Source organism: Podarcis melisellensis (assembly GCF_964234715.1).
Source record: "Podarcis melisellensis genome assembly, chromosome: 1".
NCBI lineage: Eukaryota > Metazoa > Chordata > Lepidosauria > Squamata > Lacertidae > Podarcis > Podarcis melisellensis.
The window spans coordinates 127,890,518-127,911,725 of record NC_138528.1 but is presented as its reverse complement, the minus strand read 5'-3'; the positions used below and the strand labels follow the sequence as shown (position 1 = coordinate 127,911,725).

At 44.6% G+C, this 21,208-nt stretch overlaps 2 protein-coding genes across 2 annotated transcripts in view; one reads left to right on the top strand and one right to left on the bottom strand.

Moving 5' to 3' along the window:
- DYTN (dystrotelin) overlaps positions 1-11,872 on the top strand; it is a 34,722-nt gene extending 22,850 nt beyond the window's left edge. Inside the window, exons 14-16 of the mRNA XM_081890245.1 lie at positions 2,085-2,538; positions 7,498-7,652; positions 11,791-11,872. Coding sequence (XP_081746371.1) covers positions 2,085-2,538; positions 7,498-7,643 — 600 coding nt within the window. The 3' untranslated portion in view covers positions 7,644-7,652; positions 11,791-11,872. The remainder of the gene's footprint in view (positions 1-2,084; positions 2,539-7,497; positions 7,653-11,790) is intronic.
- Positions 11,831-20,152, bottom strand: FAM237A (family with sequence similarity 237 member A; the record flags this gene model as incomplete). The annotated part of the gene is made up of 3 exons (XM_081899236.1): positions 19,982-20,152; positions 16,396-16,818; positions 11,831-11,976 (listed from the first exon to the last, which is right to left on the bottom strand). The coding sequence occupies exons 2-3, from the start codon at positions 16,802-16,804 to the stop codon at positions 11,831-11,833; spliced, it is 555 nt and encodes a 184-aa protein (XP_081755362.1). The 5' UTR covers positions 16,805-16,818; positions 19,982-20,152.
- Positions 20,153-21,208: the final 1,056 nt, after the last annotated feature.

Here is a 21,208-nt window from a genome sequence, read left to right as displayed (position 1 = left end):
AAGAACTTTACAAGCCTGCCTCCATTATTTTCCACGTTTTGTCCCTTAGCTTTTGCATATTTCTCACCTATTTATGAAATAAATAAATTTAATATACACCTATTGCCAGATTTGCGTAATATATTCCTTTGGGAGGATTTTTCCTGCTTTCATTTTCCAGCTTTTTAAATGATGTCCTTAGTTATAACATTATTTCCAATTGGATAGGCGTGATTTCTTTTTGGCTGGATGACCCTAACAATTTGATTGCGTGAATCACCCATTCTGGGCAACACACAATTTTAAAATCTACAATATGATCTCCTCCATTAAATACTTTGAGAATCATTTCCAAGCCAGTTACCCCTTGGGCTGTTACCCTCTCCAGCTTTTGTGAACATAGTGGGAGTTGTTTATTGAGGTTCAAATTGTGATAACTGATTTAATGACTCTGAAATGTGGAGAGACGATGGTGTATAATACATAACTGGAGTTTTCACTCTGAAGTTGAGGCAAAGCAGCAAGAAAAGTGCTAATCAACCTTTTCTTTGAATCAGGAAGGAAAAAAAAGTTGTGTATGGACCTGTTTTCTCAAGCAGTAATACATATGTTCATGTCTGCCATGATTTTCCAACCAAAGCAAATTTCAAAGGCTGTTAGTGCCATTGCCATTCAAAGGCAATGCTGTGCCATTGAGATTAACTGTCCAAAAGAAAAAGAATAAAAATCTCCGCTGAGCTAGCATGACCTTCGAGTAATCGTAAGATGTTATTTAGGTCACGTCTGAGAGTTTCCCCCATTATTATTATTATTATTATTATTATTATTATTATTATTATTATTATTATTATTATTTTATTATTATTATGTTCAGTAGTGAAACAAGCTCAACTCAGATGCCTTTATTTCACAGGTGAAAAGCTAAAGTCCAGGAATATTTGACAAAATCTCAGCATCACTCAGGGGGTCAGGGGGAAAGTTGACGAGTCACAGTTGCCATTCCAACAAGCTTATTCATGTTGGACTTTCAGGGCCAGTCATTGGGCAGCTGTGGCAGTAAAAAGGAATCGATCAAGTGGAAGGTGACCCTGAACTTGGAGGGGATGTCACAGGATCACACCTATCAGAATAGGATTCTGAATAAAGTAGCTTGCTGGGCCTTTAAGATCCAATCATCTTGTGCTTTATAGTCATCATTCCACCATTTTTACTCAGAGGTTGTATTTCGTTTTTATGCAGTAATTATTCACAATGCTAAATATGGAACTGCTCTACTCATTTTGTTCCTTTTGCTTGCTGGCTTACCGGTCTCCTAACGTTGCCAGTGCCTGACGACAGGACCTCTAGTCTTTTGGTCCTTTTTATTATGAAGAGGGACAGCCAGTGTTTCTTGAGCTTCAGAAAATTTCAAAGGAGCGTTACGTAACAGCCATTCTTTACCCCAGCGGTTCCTAATCTGGTGCCCTCCAAGATGTTTGGGACTACAACTCCCATCAGCTGCAGCCAGCAGGGCCCAATGGTCAATGACGATGGGATTTGCAGTCCAGCAACATCTAGAGAGTGTTTGAAGGCTGCAGAGAAAGGGTGTGGTGTAGAGAGAGGAGGTGTGGCTTGTAGAGAAAAGGTGTGGCTTAGAGAGAGGAGGTGTGGCCTGTAGAGAAAAGGTGTGTCCTAGAGAAAGGAGGCGTGGGATGAGGAGAGAGTGGGGCTGAGGAGGGGGTGTGGCCTGCAGAGAAAGGGTGTGGCGTAGAGAGAGGAGGTGTGGTGTTATGTACTGAAGTTCTCACCCTGGGCCAGCAGGGGGATACTGTAGATAGTTCAGGTCCACATATGCAAATAAGGGATCGAAAGTGACGTTCAGTGATTGGATAGTTACAGAAAGTTGTTACAGTTACATTGTACTGGAGCTCTATATAAGAGGCTGGCTGAACCCTTCAGTTCAGTTCTACCCATCCAAGGGAATTTCCAGATTCCTTATTGCATATCAAAACCACCCATTCAGTGTAATCCTTCTCTACAGCTTTTTCCGAATGATGATTTCCTTTCTCTCTGCACATACATGAACGTTTTAAGTCACATCTCATATTTCCTTTGCAAACTGGTAGAACATCACCATACGGAGCAAGGAGCCCTTGAAGGAAAGAAATCTCCAGACTGGATCTGGTTGCCCTTCGTTAAAGACCAACCATGTGGAATATTCAAAATACAAGTCTCCAGAGCTCCTCTCCTCTTGGATTAAAAGGAAGTGGCTTTTGGAACCACAGGGTGGTCATCTCACCAGGAATGCAGGAGGATCACCGGAGAACACGCTGAGAGCCCAATTCTTCCCGGATGCTCGCCCTGAGGTTGCTCATCATGAAAGCCACCAAGAGAGAACTGCTCCACTAACAGACTGCTCTGAAGCAAACAGGGACCGTCTCAGTAACGGGAGTAGGAGCATAAGCCCTAACTATTCCACGGCAACGGAAGCTCTTCACAATGAGATGCAGATGGAGGAGGAGGAACTGCAACAGTTAATGATGAAGTTGAAGGATGCCTTGTCTCCCCAAGTATGGCAAGGTAAGAATTCTCAATGCTGCCTGGATCATCAAAGAGCTTGATTTGATTTGCGACTCAGTCTTAAATTATTGTTATTATTATTTTTATTCTACTATTTATACCCCACCCATCTGGCTGGGTTTCCCACGCCACTCAACAGAATATTAATAATCAAAAAGCGATAAAACATCAGAAATTAAAAACTTCCCTAAACAGGGCTGCCTTCGGATGTCTTCTAAAAGTCTGGTAGTTGTTTATTTCCTTGATATCTGGTGGGAGGGCGTTCCACAGCACTACCAAGAAGGCCCTCTGCCTGGTTCCCTGTAGCTTCACTTCTCGCAGTGAGGAAACCGCCAGAAGGCCCTTGGCACTGGATCTCAGTGTCCGGGCTGAAAGAGGGGGATGGAGACGGTCCTTCAGGTATACAAGACCGAGGCCATTTAGGGCTTTAAAGCTCAGCACCAACACATCAAATTGTGCTCGGAAACATACTGGGAGCCCGTGTAGGTCTTTCAGGACCGGTGTTATATGGTCTCGACGGCCACTTCCAGTCACCAGTCTAGCTGCCGCATTCTATTTTCCATGCCACAGCTACGCACTGGTTATGAAGAAGAAGATCTCTGCCTTCTCCTGGCTTATCACGGTGAGGCCCCTTGTGGAATGCGGAGCAGGAATGATCTCCAAGTCACGGAGAATAGCTGTCAGCTTCAGCATCTGTTTCTTAATAAATAAACCACCCCTGGACACCAACATATTTGTGGTGCTGGGTGATATAAATCTAGTCTAGTGGGTGATACTTTCCATTGCTATAAATGGTCACATTACTAATCCAATCCATTGTGGATCATCTGAAGTAATTGGGATTTAGCCCATGTAGTAGAGTTTGAATCCAGCCTAGAACATGTGTCCTAAATCCAGGCATTCTACCTAACCAGACTGGACCTGTTAGTTAGGGATCTGTGACTGCACAAAATACCATATTTTTCGCCCTATAGGGCGCACTGGCCCATAGGGCGCATCTATTTTTATGGGGGGGGAAATAGAGGAGGGGAATTTTCCCCCAGGTGCAGGGCTGGGGCGGGGGAAGCCCGAGCTTCCCCCGACCCCAGCCCCCAGAACAGGCTTGCGGATAGCTTCCTGAAGCCTGGAGAGCGAGAGGGGTTGATGAGCACCGACCCCTCTCGCTCTCCAGGCTTCAGCGAAAGCCTGCATTCGCCCCATAGGACGCACACACATTTCCCCTTCATTTTTGGAGGGGGAAAAGTGCGTCCTATAGGGCGAAAAATATGGTATATCATATCTAAGTCATTATGCAGCAGAGATGTTCAAATGTCACAGGGAGCTGTGCTGAAGAAACCAACATCGCCTATAGAAGTCCATGCCATAATACTGCCAGCCTCCACCAATCTGATGCCATCAAAGAATTTTGGACTGCAATTCCCATCAGGCCCAGCTGGAGGGCACCAGGTTGGCAACATAGTTCAGGGCACAAAAATGTACCAAGATGCATTTTAAAATATATATTTAAGATGAAATATGTTCAGAAGTATGAACTTAGAGAGAAAATGGTATTTTGTGAGAAACATAAATATTCCCACAGGTTTTGTTTGTAAAAAAAATCACAGATCAGTGCAGAAATAGCATATATGGGGAAACTGACACAGACTAGAAATAAGCTGATCTTCCCATTCCTACCTCAGACCATTCTCCAGGTGCCACGGGTATTAGTAATCTCTATTAGCCAAAACAGAGCAGAACTGCTTGAACAGATTTTGCTGTTGTGGTCAGTGCAGCAGGTACAGCGGTTGGGTGTGGGAAATGGCTTCTGCCTAGGTTAAAGGTAAAGGTAAAGGGACCCCTGACCATTAGGTCCAGTTGTGGATTCAAACTGCCGACCTTCTGATCAGCAAGTCCTAGGCTCTGTGGTTTAACCCACAGCGCCACCCGCGTCCTGCAACCTGCCTAGGTTAAAGGTAAAGGTAAAGGGACCCCTGACCATTAGGTCCAGTCGTGGCCGACTCTGAGGTGGCGGCGCTCATCTCACTTTATTGGCCAAGGGAGCCGGCGTACAGCTTCCAGGTCATGTGCCCAGCATGACTAAGCCGCTTCTGGCGAACCAGAGCAGCGCACGGAAATGCCATTTACCTTCCCGCTGGAGTGGTATCTTTTTATCTACTTGCACTTCATGCTTTCGAACTGCTAGGTTGGCAGGAGCAGGGACCGAGCAACAGGAGCTCACCCTGTTGCGGGAATTCGAACCGCCGACCTTCTGATCGGCAAGCCCTATGCTCTGTGGTTTAACCCACAGCGCCACCTGCGTCCCTAGGTTAGGATGCTCTAAAAAAGTGGATTAGAAAGGTATTGAAGAGGAGCCCATATGGCCATCCATCATTGTATATTGACTTGGGAATTGTTGCCAAACCCGTTTCCCAGTCGGCACAATCCACTTCTCCTACGGAAACTCCGTTTAATGGCAAGAGCTTGTGCACAGCTTCCATCCATTCCAAGGCGGCTTCTGGAGGAGAACTTCCTAGTGGCCTGTCTGCTCAGTCTGTAACTCCAGAGAAGTTGGTGATCTGAGTGGTACAGCCCTGCTTTCGAATGATGCCCATATTTGCATTCTTGGATGTTACTAGCGAATATGTCAGCTTTTCAACTTGTGCCCTGTTGTTTTAGCTTTTGAAGCACCTACTGAATGTCATTCATGCCTGTTTTCCGGGAACAAGATTAAGTCTTTTGATGTCATTATTTTTCACCTTTTATATAAGTGTCAGGGGCTCAGGAGCAGAGGCACAGGGGAGAGAGGAAATGGAGAGCGAAGGGGAAGAATCTGAGGGCAGCGTAGGGGAGTATGACAGTGACCCGAGAGATTCCATGAGCTTCTCCAGCGAATCAGAAGATTCCCAGAGGGGGGCGCCGATGGCCAGGGCAAGCGGGGTCCCAGGGGGGACGCACCAGAAGCAAGGGGCCAGCGGGGGCTCCCAAAGCAGCAGAGGGAGATCAGGACCAGCTTCCCCACCAGAGCGTAGTGGGGGGGAAGAGTCCCATGTATCAGGGCCAGCATCTCCTCCAGCAGGGAGAGAAGATGAGTCAGGGCTGACCACGCCTCTATCGGAGAGTGGGGGAACGGAGGGGAAGTCAGGTCCAGCTAGCCTCCCCGAAGGGGGAAGCAGTGACAGGAACAGTGTAACGGTCAGGAGGAAGGTTGCCGGCTGGGCGCGCGCGCCAAGTTTGAATGTACAGGCGCGCGGGACAGCAGAAAACCCGGATTGGGAACCAGGTCCTAAAGCCCGCCGGAGGCAGCTGGAAGACTCAGGGGACTCAGCGTCAGAAGAGTCTAGAAAGGGCAAGACCCCAGCGGACAGGCGGAACCAGAGGAGGAAAGAGCAAAGGAAGAGGTGGGGCAAGGCTAGAGTCTTAAACTGGTGTCTGGGGAGGAGATTCAGACGGAGCTTCAGCGGTCTAGAGTTTGAGACGTAGAGCTGCGCGCTGCGGCTTTGAAAGCGAAACTGAACTTCAATAAAGACTTTTGTATATAACAACGAACTGGCGTTGGTCCTTTGTGAGCTGGGACCTCGGGCAGCTCTGACAATAAGCTTCAGGAGTGCTGTGGACTCTTTCGTACCCAAGAGGTTCCCATTCACTTGTGCCCCTCATTCAATTTAAAAGATGCAAATTTCATTCATCTCCCTGGTGGCAAAATTATTTTTTAGAAGGCATCCAGAGAGTACGACACGGGGGCTTCTAAGACCCTTTTTCAAGAGTGTGATTTGCGGCACCTGCGGATTTTATAGGCTTATTATCATATATTTGAATGTGCTTTCCTGATCAAGTGTGTTATTAAGTAGGCCTCTTGTGTCACTTTAGAGATGCAGCAGTTCTATCTGCACATACCAGCGTACTTTGAACTGATACCTCTTATATTGACATTTTATAAATGAGGGCCAAAAGAGGATATCTTTCTTTTAAATACTCAAACTTGCTAAGACTGCTCTTTGTTGGTATGCAGTGTACTAATGAGTTTATTGTAACGTTCTGCAGTCTCAGTGACCCTTATGTTAATGAGAATAAATCAAGATCAGGTATAGCAATCAGCGCATTCTTTTGGGTATATGCTCACACTTACATTACTTCCTCTGAGTAATTATATTGGCTTATCTATGTAAACAGGAAAGTGGGTGGCGTTGTGGTCTAAACCACAGAGCCTAGGGCTTGCCGATCAGAAGGTTGGTGGTTCGAATCCCTGCAATGGGGTGAGCTCCCATTGCTCGGTCCTTGCTCCTGCCAACCGAGCAGTTTGAAAGCACACAGTGCAAGTAGATAAATAGGTACTGTTCTGGCGGGAAGGTAAACGGCGTTTCTGTGCGCTGCTCTGGTTCGCCAGAAGCAGTTTAGTCATGCTGGCCACATGACCCGGAAGCTGTGCGCTAGCTCCCTCGGCCAATAAAGCGAGATGAGCACTGCAACCCCAGAGTCGGTCACGACTGGACCTAATGGTCAGAGCTCCCTTTACCTTTATAAGTAACCAAATTACTAGTAGCAGCGTCTTGTTCCTGCTTCATCCATCCTGCCTGCAACTGATTGCTTTCTGGAACTCTGCGTTTGCTCTGCTAAGGTCTGGCTAAGGTCCTGCAACAGGTCAAAGTTGCAAAACACCAATATCTTCACCCCCATCGTTCAGCCCAGACACTGAGATCCGTTTGCTCGTTGGCACTAAATCACGGTTTCTAATTGATTTTATATATGCAGTTGTTTGAATATGTTTTTATTCTATGGTGTGTGTTTGCTTCACAGTGCTGCATAGGAAGCTACTGTATTCATAAATGAAATTTATAACCAGTGCAATAATTATGAAATCTCAGTCTTTTATGGGAACTGAAAATTCCTTGCTCTGCATGACAAAGCAAGGATTTGTTTTGTTTGTTAAAATGTGCATTGGAGCCACATATTATTTCTGCTCTCTCTCTCTCTCTTTTCCAGGTCAGCTCTCTGGTCTTAAGGAAGGATTGCTCTTAACAGCTAAGAATGTTTGCAAGTCTTTCTCTGATCTTATCAGCCAAGTAACTTTGCCAACTAGGAAATATGGTTATGCTGATATTGGTTCTCCTGTCTCCATCACTGCTTGATTGCCTAAGGTAAAAAAGACAGCTTTGTTGTTGTTTAGACAGATACATAATACTAATTCTCCAAAAGTGTCCAGAAATTCATTTAGAGTAAGCTGGCATGGTTATATTCTGGAACAGAAGATTTTCATGCAATGCTACTGTCAAAACTTCCGTACAGTAGTTTTTCTCTCTGGTTTTGTATTCTAATTTTAATATTAATATTGCAGAGGCATATTAAACCATCATAGATGGATGTTAACATTTTTTCAACGTTCCTGTCTCCTGTCGCATGAGTTAAGTCCAATCAACTGAAAACTTTTACATCATCCCAGCGATTTCAGTGACAGAATAATATATCCTTACTATATTACCTAATATTACTTACTATAGTAATATTACTAAGGCAATATTACCTTACTATATTACCTAAAATCATCCTTACTATATTACCATATATATATATATATATATATATGCTTTCGTAGATTTTCACGGGTACAGGAATGCAGGTTTTGGTGTCCTCGGGTGTCTTCCCGTGTAAAAGTTGGGGTGTCTAGGCGACGTTTCGACGAGGTCTCACTCGTCATCTTCAGGCTGGTGCTTTCGGCTTCTTGTTAACAAAGCATATATATATATGCACAAGATATATATATATATATCTTGTTAACAAAGCATATATATATATATATATATATATATATATATATATATATATTTCGGCTTCTTGTTACGAAAGCATATATATATATATATATATATATATAGTAAGGATGATTTTTGCAAACAAGGAATGATTGGTCTGAGTGTTGATTATTGAGGCTCTTACTTTTTTTTGTTTAAGATTCTCAAGATGTGCTCAATACTTGCATGTACAAACACCATCAATGAATATACTCAGGCTGTAACCATTTTAAGGGAGAACCCCTAAGCTTCCAGGAAGGGGTCTGGAAGATCATTAGATAGGGCAGACCTCCCTTTCCCTAGTCAGTAGGTCCCCCAGTGTGGTGGTGATAAGTTCTGCCACCATTATTGAACTGCCCTCAGTTTTCCAGGGATAATGAGGACAAAAAAGGATGGTGCAGATCAGGGTGGACTGGGAGAGGCTATAGATCTGTCATATCTAAAGCTCTATCACCTGCTTCTTGGGAGAAAAGCAAACCTAGACAGCATCTTAAAAAGCAGAGATATCACCTTGCCAACAAAGGTCCGTATATGGAAGTGAGAACTGGACCATAAAGAAGGCTGATCGCCGAAGAATTGATGCTCTTGAATTATGGTGCTGGAGGAGACTCTTGAGAGTCCCATGGACTACAAGAAGATCAAACTTCTCCATTCTGAAGGAAATCAGCCCTGAGTGCTCACCAGAAGGACAGATCCTGAAGCTGAGGCTCCAATACTTTGGCCACTTCATGAGAAGAGAAGACTCCCTGGAAAAGACCCTGATGTTGGGAAAGATGGAGGGCACAAGGAGAAGGGGACGACAGAGGACGAGATGGTTGGACAGTGTTATCGAAGCTACCAGTATGAGTTTGACCAAACTGCGGGAGGCAGTGGAAGACAGGAGTGCCTGGCGTGCTCTGGTCCATGGGGTCACGAAGAGTCGGACATGACTAAACATCTAAACAACAAAATCATTCCCAAGACAAGTCCTTAACTGGGAGGGTGGACCAGGGTTGGTCATCCTGTTTCGCTGCCTGAGGCAAAAGTGTCATCACGATCCTGCCACCAACCCTGCGGCCTCCACCTCCCTCAACTCAGGCTTCAAAGAATAAACGAATATTTTCATAGAATCCTAGAGTTGGAAGGGACCCAAAGAGTCCCAAGGCCCTGCAAAGCAGGAATAACAGCTAAAGAATCCATGACCTCTTGTTTAACAACCTCCAGAGAAGGAGAGCCCCTCACCTTCGTTCCCCTATCAAAAAGTTCTTACTGTCAGAAAGCTCTTCCTGGTGTTTATCTTCTTCCTTGTATTTTGGGTCCTTCCCTCGAGAGCAGCTTTGGGTTCAAAACATCACAGAGTCCTTTGACTCCTTAAAGATTGCCTTGCATTTTATTTTTTTATTTATTAACATTCTTATATTACATCCGTAAACATTGTCATATTACATTACAGGACTTACTATAATTTCCAACATGTATACAAAAATTATATACAAATTTTATATACCTAGAAAGAAAATGAAACAAAAAAAGAACAAAGAAAACAAAACAAAACATTTTTTCCAAAAAATCATATACATACCAACACACTAGACAGGAAGTCTAGTCTTTCCCGTTGTATATTCCTTTTTTACAAATGAATGTACTCTTATTATTGTATATTTCTTTACATATTATCTAATACATTCCTATATCAATATGTGCTCTTAGTATTATTTCTCAACTCAGTCTCACTCCGTCAGTCAAATGCTAGCATAGATAGCGAACCTTTACTGTATTTTTGAACATCCCACTTTTCCATAAATTTTTGATTTGAATTGCCTCTCAGGGTATTTGTTAACTGCGCCAATTCAGCAAATTTTTGTAGCTTGTAATGCCAGTCCGTTATTGTCAGGGCTTCTTGTTCCTTCACCCCTTTGCCACCAAAGTCCGAGCTGCGGCCGTTGCATATCAGAATACCTCTCTAAGACCTTCGGGATTTCCCTGCCAACAATGCTTAACAGAAATGCTGACTCCTTAAAGATTACCAAATGGCTTGTGGCAAATAATGGTGGTCTCTAGGCCTTTCAAGATTACATTACTAGGGTGTGGCTCTCCCTTGGGTTTTGTTTGAATCAATACATTCAGTGTGAAACCACAAAGTGTGACACAAGGAACACAGTGGTTTGGTTTTTTTTTAATTAAGCACATACATGCACACATCCCGGGAAGGTCACAGTTTACTGTTGCAGAACTTGACTTTGGCTGTAAGGTGTGCATGATTTGTCTGACTGGGGCTCTTCTCCCTTAGAAAGACCATTGTTTTACACATGCTGAGATACAAGTGATTTTTATTTTTACTTCTGAGCAGTTGACGCCTTTGTCAGCATGCATGTGGGAGAAGCGCCCAATGGCATGACTTTAATTGTACCAGCCAGCCATTGGCGTAGCGTGGGGGGTGCAGGGGGGGCTGGCCGCACCGGGCGCAACATCTGGGGGTTAGGGTTAGGGGGCGCAAATCCATGGGTTAGGGGGCGCAAATTACTTGCCTTGCCCCGGGTGCTGACAACCCACGCTACGCCACTGCAGCCAGAACCTGAAGATGAAAAGCATTGTGTTCTCTTCTTTTCTGTATTGGGAAGTCAGTGCAAACACCCCTTTCTATTGCCACCTCCCCCAATCTCATGGAAGTTATACATGCAGAACCAATAAGTTGGCTAGCTACTTACAAACTTATTAAAGAAACAGAATTCCCGGGCTTCATAATTACTGTATTTTTCGCTCTATAGGACGCACCGGACCATAGGAGGGGGAGAACAGGGGAAAAAATTATCCCCCTCTCTGCTCAGCACCCCTTCAGTGAAGCGGCAGGAGAAACGGAGCCCCTTCCATTTCTCCTCATGCTTGGCTGAAGGGGCACTGCGCAGAGAGGGGAAACTGTGCAGTGCGCCTCCAGTGAAGCGAAGCCTGGAGTGAAGCGAAGCCTCCAGTGAAGCGAAGCAGGAACTCCCGCTGCGCTCCAAAGGCTTGCGGATAGCTGCCTGAAGCCCCCGGAGTGCAGCGGGAGTTCCCACTGCGCTCCGGGGGCTTCAGCGAAAGCAACATGAAGCCTCCGGAGCGTGGGGGAAGCTCTCCCTCTGCGCTACGGAGGCTTCGCGTTGCTATCGCTGAAGCCAAGGAGCCTGCATTCGCTTCGTAAGACGCACACACATTCCCCCTTAATTTTTGGAGGGGGAAAAGTGTGTCCTATAGAGTGAAAAATACAGTAAATCAAAATAAAAACAAGGACCAACCTCCAGTTTAACAAAGAAAACATCGTTCAGGAAAAGTTAGTTTCAACCAAGTACCACTGAAAGGAATGAAATGGGAGTTAGTTGCAAAGAACTCCTAATCATTTTAATGGGATGTAAATTTACAACGAGTTTTTGCTAGATTGTACATCTAGTGTGCAGGCAGTCTTTTTCCACGAGAAACAACTTCAAATGCAATTAAAGGCAAAAACCAAAACGGTAACAGTATTTGTTTAAAGGGAGAAAAGAGGGACGGGTGAAGAACTCAACTGTACAACTCTAGAAGAGTTTCGCCTTCATTGTTAAATGTCCAGTAATTCTTCCGTGTGAAGCAAACCTGCTCTTGTGCACATTGATTCTTATTAAGTTTTCTTTCAGTTCTTTCTTTTTCCATAGAGCAGTCATCTGAATTTGTGAAAAGATGCCTAGATGTTGGGAGGGAAAGCAACATAAACATGTATTTCTGATGCACCTGGAAAATTGTACTTTTCCTGACATTAACATGTCGTTTCATGTTTAATTTCATCCCATGATTTAGAAATATACCTTATTTGATATGATAGCTAATTTATAACAAGACCGTGGGAATCGCCGAATGAGTTCTGCCAGCGGAACCCGTGCACAAGGACTTCTGCTTGTGCTGTGATGCTTCCCCAAGCCCCCCAAAATTGGCTTTGGGGTAGGGAAGTTTGGGCGAAATCTTGGAAGAGAGTGCAGGGGGTGGACTGGGGAACATTGTGTCTGGCAAGTCAAAATGCTTGCACTTATGAGACAATCAGAGGAGTGTGATGTTTATACCCTCCCAACGGACATACTTCAAATCATTCTGATTGTTATGTACTGAGTTGAATAGGATCCAAAATGCAGCAGTCTGATTGGTCCTAGAACAATAGGCTCCAAAATGCAGCAGTCTGATTGGTCCTAGAAGAATAGGATTCAGAATGCAGCAGTCTGATTGGTCCTAGAACAATGCAGCATTATGATTGGTCTGCAGGAGCCACCCAATCCAGCTCCAGATGGAAGTGAATCCACAACCTGATTGGCCTACAGGAGAATTCCGGAATTAGCCAATCACGTGCAGCCCATTGCGTAAATAATGTATATAAAGCAGATACTTTGGGGGAACTTTCATTCCTCCTCACCACTATGAGCTGAATAAAGAGCATGAAATCCACTCTGGACTCTGAGTATATTTCACTGATCATGAGATCAAATGTTGCATGTGGTAAAATAAACCAGAGTGAATGAAACTGCTGCTCTTCACGTGCAAACTTACACAGTGTGCAAGGGCTTCCCATTTAGTGACCGAGATATATAAACGAGTGATTAACATTAATTGTCAGCAATTTAACAGGGATAAGTGGGGAAGTACAGCACTTAATTTAAATTAAGCATTTCATGCCTGTGGCTGCAAGTTAGGTTAATTAACAAGTGTTAACAGCTATTTAATCTATGTTAAAGTGATTTGCGTAGTAAATGAACATGGATTGGACTATCCCTCACCTGTACACTTCCCTGGGCATTGGATGAACTTGACACACACAACATTCAGATGACCGTTAAAGCTACAGTGAATTAATCAATCAGTCAGTCGAGTAAGGAAAGAACCAGGACAAAATATCAAATCTAACTAAGCATGAGATGGGGGAGGGGGAAAGCTCAACAATTTTGGGGTCTTCCTAACACTTTCGTTGTGTCATGGTTTCTTACTTTTTGAAATATGGCAACCTTAACCTATCCAAATGAACATTTTGCACAGCTCTAGCCATTGTGAACCTCCGATGAAATAAAGATGCTCCTGCTATAATGGTTACCGTGCTTAAGAATCAGCAGTTTGCTTCATTTTTATAAGATGCTAGATAATATGTTTCTCTGTGTTGTGTGGTCCATCGGTTTTTCTTTTTCACCAGTTAATCATGGAAGTGGATGTTTCTGTTAAATTAACATGGACTGACTACGTAGTGAAACAAAAGCCCAGCTGAAATTTAGATAGCCTGATTTATATCCTTCTCATTTAGGAGCTAGCAGAACCATGGCCCTTGCTAAGTTTGCAGCTTTTTAAAAATAAAATAATGATTATATTTTAGTTCACCGAGTCTATGATTTAACACTCAGGCTGAATAACATCGTTATTTTACAGTTCCCATTTGCTCAAACACCTGCCATTATTCACATTTTACTGACAGAGATCTGAGTCTGACAAATAGTGTTGTTGTGATTCTGGCTCTCTCCTAATCATAATTAATACGTAGGGAGTCAGTTTTGTGTATATGTGTTCTTGTACTTTCTGGAGCTAACTCAACCCTTCTTATTGCAGTTAAATTTATTGTTGCTGCCAGCGTGAACGATGGCTCATGCCAGCTAGGGTTTCAGAATCTGAACCTGCAAACTGATATCTAATCAATATAATCGCAGATCCTATATGAATTGAAATCTAGCAGATATTTGGGGGAGAAACACGTATCAGTCCAGTAAAATATGAGCAACATATCTTTGTCTACACATTCTCTGTTCAAGCAACTGAAAGGGGAGCAATGGCAGATCCCATTCGCTTTGAAGGAACTTGCTCAAACGAGAGTTTCAGCCATGTTAATGCCCACCTCGTGAATCTTATGAGCAGCAAAGTGATTTATCCATCCCCACTGAGATCCCTTTGATGCCTGCTTTGGTTGCATAGTTTTCAGCATGTATTACCATGACAGAAGTAATCCCTGGATTTCTAGAATTGTGCCACCATACAAAGGGCACACCATACAAAGGGGACATGGGTGGCGCTGTGGGTTAAACCACAGAGCCTAGGACTTGCCAATCAGAAGGTTGGCAGTTCGAATCCCTGCGATGGGGTGAGCTGCTGTTGCTCGGTCCCTGCTCCTGCCAACCTAGCAGTTCAAAAGCACTTCAAATGCAAGTAGATAAATAGGTACCGCTCCAGCGGGAAGGTAAACGGTGTTTGCGTGTGCTGCTCTGGTTCACCAGAAGCCGCTTAGTCATGCTGGCCACATGACCTGGAAGCTGTCTGCGGACAAACGCCAGCTCCCTCGGCCAATAAAGCGAGATGAGAGCCGCAACCCCAGAATTGGTCACGACTGGACCTAACGGTCAGGGGTCCCTTTACCTTTTACAAAGGGCACAATTCAATTACAGTGACAACTGTGCTCCATCTATAGTAATAGATTTAACGACAAATTTAAGCCATGTTTCTGGTTCACATGGATTTCACTTTGGCCAGGACCTCTTCTGACATTGCCACTAGTCGCATGGGACCTAGGCCTTGAGTCCCCTACAAAACACTCGTGGGCACCATGGCAACCTCTAACACCCCCCGAGGGCACCTCCCAAGCCTCCTTGCCCCTCCCAATTTTATTATTTTAAATTGAGGGTTTTGGGGGGAGTTGCTAGTTTGGGGAGGGGTTACCTGTTTGTTAGTTTTGGGGGGCTTTTTATGCCTGGGTTTTATTTGTTTTAAAGTGTTTGTAGTTGCTTTACCTGGGTATTTTGTGGGGTGGCGGTAGTTTTATGCATCCCCAGTGTTTCTTCTGTCTTAATGCTACAATGGTGGTATACCTTGGTTCCCGAATGGATTGGCTCCGAAACAAATTGGCTCCTGAACTCCGCAAACCCTACTGATGAACACCCAGCCCAAACCCACTGATGATCTCTCCCAGAGGCTGCATGTAGATGTTGAAAAGCATGGGGGAGAGGACAGAACCCTGAGGCACCCCACAGGTGAGAGCCCAGGGGTCTGAACACTCATCCCCCCCCACCACTTTCTGAACACAGCCCAGGAGGAAGGAGCGGAACCACTGTATGACAGTGCCCCCAGCTCCCAGCCCCTCTAGATGGTCCAGAAGGATGTTATGGTTGATGGTGTCAAAAGCCGCTGAGAGATCCAGCAGAACTAGGAAACAGCTCTCACCTTTGCCCCTAGCTCGCCAGAGATCATCGACCAGTGCGATCAAGGCAGTTTCAGTCCCATGATGAGGCCAGAATCCCGACTGGAAGGGATCCAAATGGTCTGCTTCTTCCAGGCGTGCCTGGAGTTGTTCAGCAACCACTTGCTCAATCACCTTGCCCAAGAATGGAAGATTTGAGGCTGGGCGATAGTTGGCCATATTGGCAGCATCTAAAGATGGTTTTTTAAGAAGCGGTTTGATAACTGCCTCTTTCAGGTGGGTCTGGGAAGGCTCCCTCACAGAGAGAAGCATTCACCACCCCACGAAGCTTTTATAAGCCAGGATGGGCAAGGATCAAGGAGACAGGTGGTTGGTTTCACTCGTCCAAGCAGCCTGTCCACATCCTCGGCGGTAACAGATTGGAATTGATCCCACGCAACTTGACTAGACAGGACTCTAGCACTCTCCCACCCTGGCCCTGCTCCCACGGTGGAGTCTACCTCTTCCCGAATCTGAGCGACTTTATCTGCAAAAAACTTTGCAAAATCATTGCAGGAAATCATGTGGCCTGTACTGGGCCCTGATGTCGCAGATGGTTCCACTAAATTGCGAACCACCTGGAAAAGTCTCCTACTTCTGTTTTCTGCAGATGCAATAGAGGCGGTGAAGAAAGTCTTCTTCGCTGTCACTACCGCCACTTGGTAGGCTCGACGTTGAGCTCTAACCTGTGCCCGGTCAGCTTCAGAATGAGTTATCTGCCACTGACGCTCTAGCCGTCTCAGCGATTGTTTCATTGCTCTCAGATCCGTGGAAAACCACGGATTTCCAAATGTGCCCCCAGGTACAAAAAGATTGAGGACCCTGATTTGGTTCATGTGGGAGCAAACTAGGGTTGATAAAAGTTCTGGACATTGCTGCTACCTTCCTGCCCACTGGATGAAGAATACTAACCTTGCTTACTCAATATGATCCAAGACGGAAGAGCTGCAGTTTGCCTCTGGGCTTCATCCAACTGCCTTTTCCCTAAGCCGTGGGTTCTGGAGAGTACGCAGTCCATGTAGATATCCCAGAAGAGCTGGGCCAGGTGCCAAAACAAAGCCCCGTGCTTCAAGTCCTCAGACGACTTCAGGAAGATCATAAAGTCCCAAAAGCCACTGACAGAGTCAGAAACAGGCGGCTTCCTCATCTCCAACAAGACGGCCGAGGAGGATTCCCAGCATTTGGGATCAGCTCGGCCAAGAGCCATGGGGTCCATCTGGCTATGGCAGAAGAAAGGCGTCACATGAAGCAAACCCACAATGAACAGGAAGCGGGTGAATCTCATGTTGCGGAAAAGCTTTCTTGTGGTGCCAGAATCCATTGACTTTCTGGAACCTGTCAAGAACAAAAATAGCATAATAATCCACAAACCGTCTTAAGAAAGTGCTATAGCTCCGTGCTAGAACATATGCTCTAAGATCAATGTCTGGCTCCTCTAGGTAGGTCTGGGAAAGACTTATGTGAAGTCCTAGAATCCAAAGGCACTCAGTGCAGAGGAACCAATGATCTGGCACTTCCTCTGTTATTGCGGTCAGGACCGCAATACCTCTTTCCATATGAACCTACCCAGACGCTGAGATCAACTTCTGAGGCCCTCCTTCGTGTGCTGCCTCCTTGAGAGGTCTGGAGGGTGGCAACACGAGAATGGGCCTTCTCTGCAGTGGCTCCCCTTCTGCGGAATGCTCTCCTGGCGCCTTCATTACACATCTTTAGGCGCCAGGCAAAAAAGTTCCTTTTCAACCAGGCCTTTGGTTGATCTGTTTGACATCCTATACCCTTTTAAAATGTGGCTCTTTTCGGGGGGGGGGGGGTGTTATTGGGTTGTTGTTTTTATTCTGATTATATAAATTGTAATCTTTTCTGTGAATCACCCTAAGACCTCCAGGTATAGGGCAGTATATAAACTAAACTAAACTAAACTAAACTAAACTAAACTAAACTAAACTAAAATAAAATAAAATAAAATAAAATAAAATAAAATAAAATAAAATAAAATAAAAATAATAATTGGGCTGAGGATGCAAATATGCTGCTCATTTAAAAGGTAAAGGGACCCCTGACCATTAGGTCCAATCGTGACCAACTCGGGTTGCGGGGCTCATCTCAGCAGCGTACAGCTTCCGGGTCATGTGGCCAGCATGACTAAGCCACGTCTGGCGAACCAGAGCAGTGCACGGAAACGCCGTTTACCTTCCCGCCGGAGCTATATATATATAGGTATATAGGTAGATATACCTATATATCTACTTGCACTTTGACGTGCAAAGTACATTTCAGTTAAATCTTTTAGCTGCAATCTGACACAGAATTAAGTATACCCAATTCTGTCTTGGGCTGTGGCGCCTAAGACCAGTTCAGCCGTGAAACAAGGTGAGAGTTGCATAGCCATGAGAAGTTGTGACAAGCTCCTCTGCCATGAAAAGTTGGGACATGTCCCTCTGGTTTTGCTGTTGGGACTATTCTGACGGGAATAATTTCTATGAGTGGTGGGGAGCCTGTGGCCACCCAGATGTTGGACTTCAATTCTTACAGAGCTTCAGACAGGATGGGCAACTGCCAGGGAAGATGTTCAGCAACAGCTGAACAGCTCCATTATCTCCATCCCTGGTTTAGAGCTACCTTGTATTCCTGCAAGCAGCCACATTAGATGAGCCACTGGGCCAAACGTCTGTCTCCTGCACAAAGTCCCCTGTTCTTAGCTCCTCTATTCAGCACTGTGTCTGTTCCTATATAGCGGTGCTGCTCTCTGTGGCTGGAATACTCTTTCTTCCTCTCTCAAGCCACTTTCCCCTCTTCAATTTCTGTGTTCTGCACAGCGCCAACTGCATTGTTTTTGCTAACACAGTGCAGTCCTATCAGTATAGTAATTCACTATGGGTTCTCTGAGCATAAGGCATAACACCCTATGATATTATTTTAACACTTTTGATTTGCTTTCATTTTTTGCAAATCTATGCCTTCTAAGTAATTCAGAATAAATTTATTATTAGTTTTTTGCACCTTGATTGTTATAATAAAATCAAAATATATGTAATAACTGCTTTTGAAACTCAGGTATATAAACAGCAGCTATTTCTGTCATTACTCAAAGATTTTTTGTTTGTTAAAAAACTTGTTTTCTCTCTCTCTTATAATAAGAAATATGGAATCTATAGTTGGCAAATGCTGTATCATGACATGTTTATACTGCAGAACAGATGGATTCATGAGTTTACAGCTTGCCGTATTTCTAAATTTTAACATGAGTCCGACCGGGAAGAAGGGTGGGAATAAAATCTTGTGCGTTCATATTGACGGATAAGTGTCTTTGAATTCCTCCTCTGGAACAATAAGAAGCCTCAACTCATTTTTATAAAGACAACAATATTCCTGCTTCTAAATGCAAGAGAGACGCTTCAGCTTTGATCCATGCTCCTTGTATATACATACCAGTCCTTAAGGAACTTTACGCATAATCTCTATATGATGAACAAGTATTTTATGGATTATGAGCTGTACTTTAGGTATAGCAAAACCCTTCATTGCTACCCCTTTCTTTTCCAATGCTTCCCCTCCTTTTGCTGTTTCAGCTAATCAGGTTTACAAATATATTTGGTCCTTGCTAAATTGGAAGTTAAAGAGGCAGAATTCCCTCTTTCTCTCCTCCTAATATCAGACTCGGGATGAGTGTCACCAGGATCATAGTGAAAACTGAGGAAACAACAAAGAGGTATAAACATGACTGGGAGAAACGAAGGGTTTATAGGAGTGTAAAGAATCTTTAAAAAGAACTAAACACACCCCCTACCCCAAACAACCCAATGATGACTGAGCAGGCGTAGAATATAGGGTGAACTATAGAAAAGAAAAACAGATGGGGCATGCCCTACGTGGAGGGAAGAGCTGTCTGGAACCACGAAGAGGAACACTCCTTTGATGAAGCAGAAGACACTACAAAATGTTGTTGCTGGTCTTACTCGTAACATCTCTACCTTAAGAGAGGACGTTTAGCTTTTAAAGCTCAGGAGTGAAGTATGTTTTGCACTTCTTGCTGCCTGTTTCCTGCATTCCCCACTCCTCTCTCTCTCTCTCGCAGTTGCTTCTTAGCAGTAGTTCTTATACCCTGTGAAGGCTGCTTGAGACACCATTAGCCCAGACTCCATCACTGCCTAACATAGCGGATTGTGCCGCAACACACTACCCCGCTGGAAACAAATAGTCCTCCAGTACTTTACTGATCAACAAATGCATTATGCCATAGGCTTTCGTGAACTAGTTTTGATTTTTGCTTGAAGGTGGGTCAAATTTCCACTGGTCCTAAGCTCTCTTGCACACCTTGGAAGCAGAATGCAGACTCTACAGCTGCTAAAAAGAGCATCAGACTCTGACTGTGTAAACGCCACACCTGCATGCCTGACTTCTAGGAGCTCTCCTTGGTGCTGAAGCCAACACAAGCTCTTGTGTTTTTCTTTCAGTCTCTGCTCTGGAGGAAAAAAAGACTTACAAGAGATCCACTTACCTTCCTGAATATGGTGTGGGGGGGGGTCTCTTCTGGTGACTGAAATTGCACCCAGGGGGAGCCTCTGTTCCAACTTTGTCTCTCCTGAGAATTGTAAGGCAGTATTAGACTTATGCCCCCCTCCCCTCCCTTTATAAAAGAAGTGGGAGTGGATAGCTTTTATTTGTCTTGCGTCAAAGCTCTGTGCAGAAACCCCCCCTCCCCTTTCAGGTTCAGTCCCTGAAGCAGACTGTTTCCTAGCCCTCCTACGGTTTACGGTTTATTTTGCAAGCACTTAAAAGAAAACTTGTCATCGATTTCACTCAAGAGATAATGCAAAGACTCGGCTGAAACCGTGCAACCACCTGGTATTTCTCCACTCCCAGCAGCTGTTGCAAGTGGACAGCAGGAGAGTGGGGCAGTAAACCACCACCTGAATTGCCCAAGTTCAGAATTCTTTGGTCAATTTTAACGGGGACTTTAATTTTTAACAAAAATTAGTAATTCACCCAGAACACTAAACCAAAATTAAGCATCCCTCTAGTCTGTTGGTTTCAAGGGGGGAGATTTAAACAGGCACATAACTCGTCCCTTTTAACCAATTGAACTAAAAAATGCTTAATTTTCACTGGATCGTCTTTCTTTCTTTCTTTCTTTCTTTCTTTCTTTCTTTCTTTCTTTCTTTCTTTCTCAGCAAGAACAGCATTTTGTGCTCTCCTGCAACAACCACATGTGGATGTGTGGATGTCTGCCGTGCTGTCCCTGACAACACAGAAAGGGACCTGTTGTCATTTTCTTTTAACGTCATCTCAAGGAAAAGCAGGATTGACATGCTGCAAAAGGTTCCCTGCATTTAAAAATCCCCCTACCCAAATCCTGCAAAACATGGGCAACAAGTGGAATGGAAATGGCCAAGAAGTCTACTATCTACCTCTAAAAAAGATTTTAGATAGGTAGAGTTCCATTGCCATTACCTCTCTCGCCCTGACCTAGCCACTGTCATCCATGCGAAGGTCACCTCCAGACTGGATTATTGTAACTCGCTCTACGTGGGGCTGCCCTTGAGACTGACCCAGAAACTCCAGCGGGTGCAGAATACCATGGTGAGAATCCTTACGGGGTCCTCGCTGCGAAATCACATTCACCCGGTGCTATACCAGCTGCACTGGCTCCCAGTGGAGTACAGGATCAGGTTTAAGGTGCTGGTTTTAACCTTTACAGCCCTATACGGCCTAGGACCCTTGTACC